The sequence below is a fragment of the Chiloscyllium plagiosum genome, chromosome 17 (assembly GCF_004010195.1).
Source record: "Chiloscyllium plagiosum isolate BGI_BamShark_2017 chromosome 17, ASM401019v2, whole genome shotgun sequence".
NCBI classification, from domain to species: Eukaryota; Metazoa; Chordata; class Chondrichthyes; order Orectolobiformes; family Hemiscylliidae; genus Chiloscyllium; species Chiloscyllium plagiosum.
In genome coordinates, this window is record NC_057726.1 from 2,296,679 (window position 1) to 2,299,857 (window position 3,179).

The 3,179-nt window shown below is 55.5% G+C and overlaps 1 protein-coding gene across 1 annotated transcript in view; it reads left to right on the top strand.

The window, feature by feature from the left end:
* The window catches only part of gpatch1 (G patch domain containing 1), an 81,809-nt gene that overhangs the window by 22,845 nt on the left and 55,785 nt on the right, over positions 1–3,179 (top strand). The window contains exons 9-10 of the mRNA XM_043707501.1: positions 968–1,115; positions 1,218–1,297. Coding sequence (XP_043563436.1) covers positions 968–1,115; positions 1,218–1,297 — 228 coding nt within the window. The remainder of the gene's footprint in view (positions 1–967; positions 1,116–1,217; positions 1,298–3,179) is intronic.

A 3,179-nucleotide genomic window follows, 5' to 3' on the forward strand; every position in this document is an offset into this window, starting at 1 on the left:
GGGGGGGCGATGGGTTAGAGTTGGGGTGTGTTCGGACAGGTACGGGGGGGGGATGGGTTAGAGTTGGGGTGTGTTAGTGCACTGCTGTAGAGTTTGTAGTTTGGAGAATATGAGACTGCTCGAACATTGACAAAATAAAGTCTGACAGTGACAGACTGAGCGTTTGAGCAAGTGGGTTACATATGCCAAGTGGATGGTGGACAGCCTCTGGGGATTCAGGAGATGAGTTCCTTGTTACAGAATTCCCTGTGTTGGAACTCTTGTTGCCACAGTATTTATATTGCTAGTTCAGTTCAGTTTCTGCCCAGTAGGACCCCTCAGATGTTTATAGTGATGTATTGGTGATGGTGATGCCATTGAATGTCTGGGGATGGTGGTGAGATTCTCTTTGTTGGCGATTGTTGTTGCCTGGATTTTGTGTGGCACCGGTGTTAGTTGCCATGCGTGTGCCCAAGCTTGTGTTGTTTGGGTCTTAGTGCATTTGGAACAAAAAGCCCTTTGAGGTTCAGTCTGTGAGAATTCCTGAGGAGAAAGATGGAGTTCGGGGTGGAGATTCTGCTTGAGTCTAAAGACAATGTCTTTGTCATTTCTATTCTTTAATTAGAGAGCATTTGCCTGTACCTTGTCAGTGCTGGGGGTCGGGCAGGCAGCATGAAAGCGAGGACAGTGCAGGGCTTGGAAGAGGTGATTTATAACAATAATCTTCACGTCCTGAAGATTACCCGAAGGGTTTTATTAGTAATGAATTACTTTGGAGATCTGATGCTCCAGAAGCTGTACTGGTTTCAGGTTTGTAGGCATCGTGGAGACTCGGGTCAATTCACATTAGACTAACTTGACAGAAGCTGGAGAAAGCATTTCATATTCACTCCTGCCGTCTTGGTAAGAGTGCCTGGAATGGCGGTTAGGTTGTGGGCACGTTGGGCAGCAGGATGTCAGACTGACTGTTTTTTAACTGCTTTAATAGGCATTCGGTGTGGGGGCCCTGGAGCAGGAGGATGATGATATCTATGCCAGGGATACACTGTCCCAGTATGACACCGTACTGAGAGAGGAGGAACCGGAGGATGGCCTCTATGGGTGGACTGCACCACAGCAATACAAGAACACAAAAGGTGAGCGTTTGTCACATGGGGATGAGCAGCTCCCTGCAGGATGCTTCCAAGCTCAGGTCGACCTTGGAGAGGGTGAATTTCAATCCAACTTGTCTGTTCCAGGTTCGATTCCTCAGGCCGGATCTATCGGGAAAATGTTGGCGGGCTTCTGCTTGGGTTCCAAGTCAGCCAAACCCAAGAAGGTAAGTGCTGTATTGGCCAATCTGCCTTCTGTGTGGCAGCCTCCCTTAACAAGCAAGATGAGGGAAGTGAGGAAGGCCTGAACCAGGGTGACTCCACACAAACTAGTCCCTAACAAACCCAACCAGTATTCCAGAGAGAGTGGTGAGAATGTGGAACTCTGCTGTGCAGGTAGTGGCTGAGATGAACAAGCATTGATACATTCCAGGGCAAGCTGAATGGGAGCTCCTGGATTAGGGCCAAACAAGGGAAGGGGCAGATTGCTTCGAGTGGGGAGAGGCTACAGTGGAGTATGATGTGTGTTGTGTGTTGTGTGACTGATTGACATGGGACTAAGAGCCCCTGTTTCTCAGAGCTTCGCTCTGAATGCATGGTTTCTGAAAGTACTGCCATTGCTCAGAGTTACCTCTGTGCCAATAGGCCAAATATTTTCTTGTTCTAATACAATTGACCACTCAATAAGTGGATCACAGATTCTGTGTGATCTGGGAGTACCACTATCTGACAGCATTAGGGACAGGACTATGAGAGGAAGACGTTGTGGTGATGAACTCTTGACTGGGTGACTTTCTGCTTTGTGAGAAAACAGATCACGCATGCAACCCGACTGCCCCATCCTGTCTGCCTTAACCCCCGCCCCCCAGACTGCCCCATCCTGTTTGTCATTTAATAAGTTTGAGTAACTTCATTATTGAGCCAACCTGTTTAAGGTCAACTCTAAACAAACAAATATTTGATTTGTACAAGACTGGAAGGTGAGGAAAAACCATGGTAACAGTGAAATTTGGCTACATCCCTTGGATAAATTAATTATGAAAAACAATGCTGGTTTTCTACCTAAACATAGGTTTTATACTGAAGCACAGTTGATGATCCCCATCTGACCTGGAGCCCCGGGTGGTTGGCGGGGGGGGGTGCAGATGTGTTAGGCCGCTGGCTATTCAGCCCCATCCAGCTGGTTTCTCATTCCCACGGGCACAGAGCCGATCTGTATTTCAGCCCCATTTACGCAGCCCAGTTCCTTGAGGGTATGAATACTCTCTGTAGCCAGCCTATCAGCTCCTTGTATTGTTTTAAACACCTTCAGCAGATATGGGAGATCCTGCCAAATCCACACGATTCTTCAGGACCACCATACCCTTCCTAGGATAAGCAGGCGCTGCCTCACCCTCCTCTTCCCCCTCCACCAGGGGGCGCTGCCTCCCCCTTCCCCCTCCACCGGGGGGGCGCTGCCTCCCCCTTCCCCCTCCACCGGGGGGGCGCTGCCTCCCCCTTCCCCCTCCACCGGGGGGGCGCTGCCTCCCCCTTCCCCCTCCACCGGGGGGGCGCTGCCTCCCCCTTCCCCCTCCACCGGGGGGGCGCTGCCTCCCCCTTCCCCCTCCACCGGGGGGGCGCTGCCTCCCCCTTCCCCCTCCACCGGGGGGGCGCTGCCTCCCCCTTCCCCCTCCACCGGGGGGGCGCTGCCTCCCCCTTCCCCCTCCACCGGGGGGGCGCTGCCTCCCCCTTCCCCCTCCACCGGGGGGGCGCTGCCTCCCCCTTCCCCCTCCACCGGGGGGGCGCTGCCTCCCCCTTCCCCCTCCACCGGGGGGGCGCTGCCTCCCCCTTCCCCCTCCACCGGGGGGGCGCTGCCTCCCCCTTCCCCCTCCACCGGGGGGGCGCTGCCTCCCCCTTCCCCCTCCACCGGGGGGGCGCTGCCTCCCCCTTCCCCCTCCACCGGGGGGGCGCTGCCTCCCCCTTCCCCCTCCACCGGGGGGGCGCAGCCTCCCCCTTCCCCCCTCCACCGGGGGGGCGCAGCCTCCCCCTTCCCCCCTCCACCGGGGGGGCGCTGCCTCCCCCTTCCCCCCTCCACCGGGGGGGCGCTGCCTCCCCCTTCCCCCACCTGCT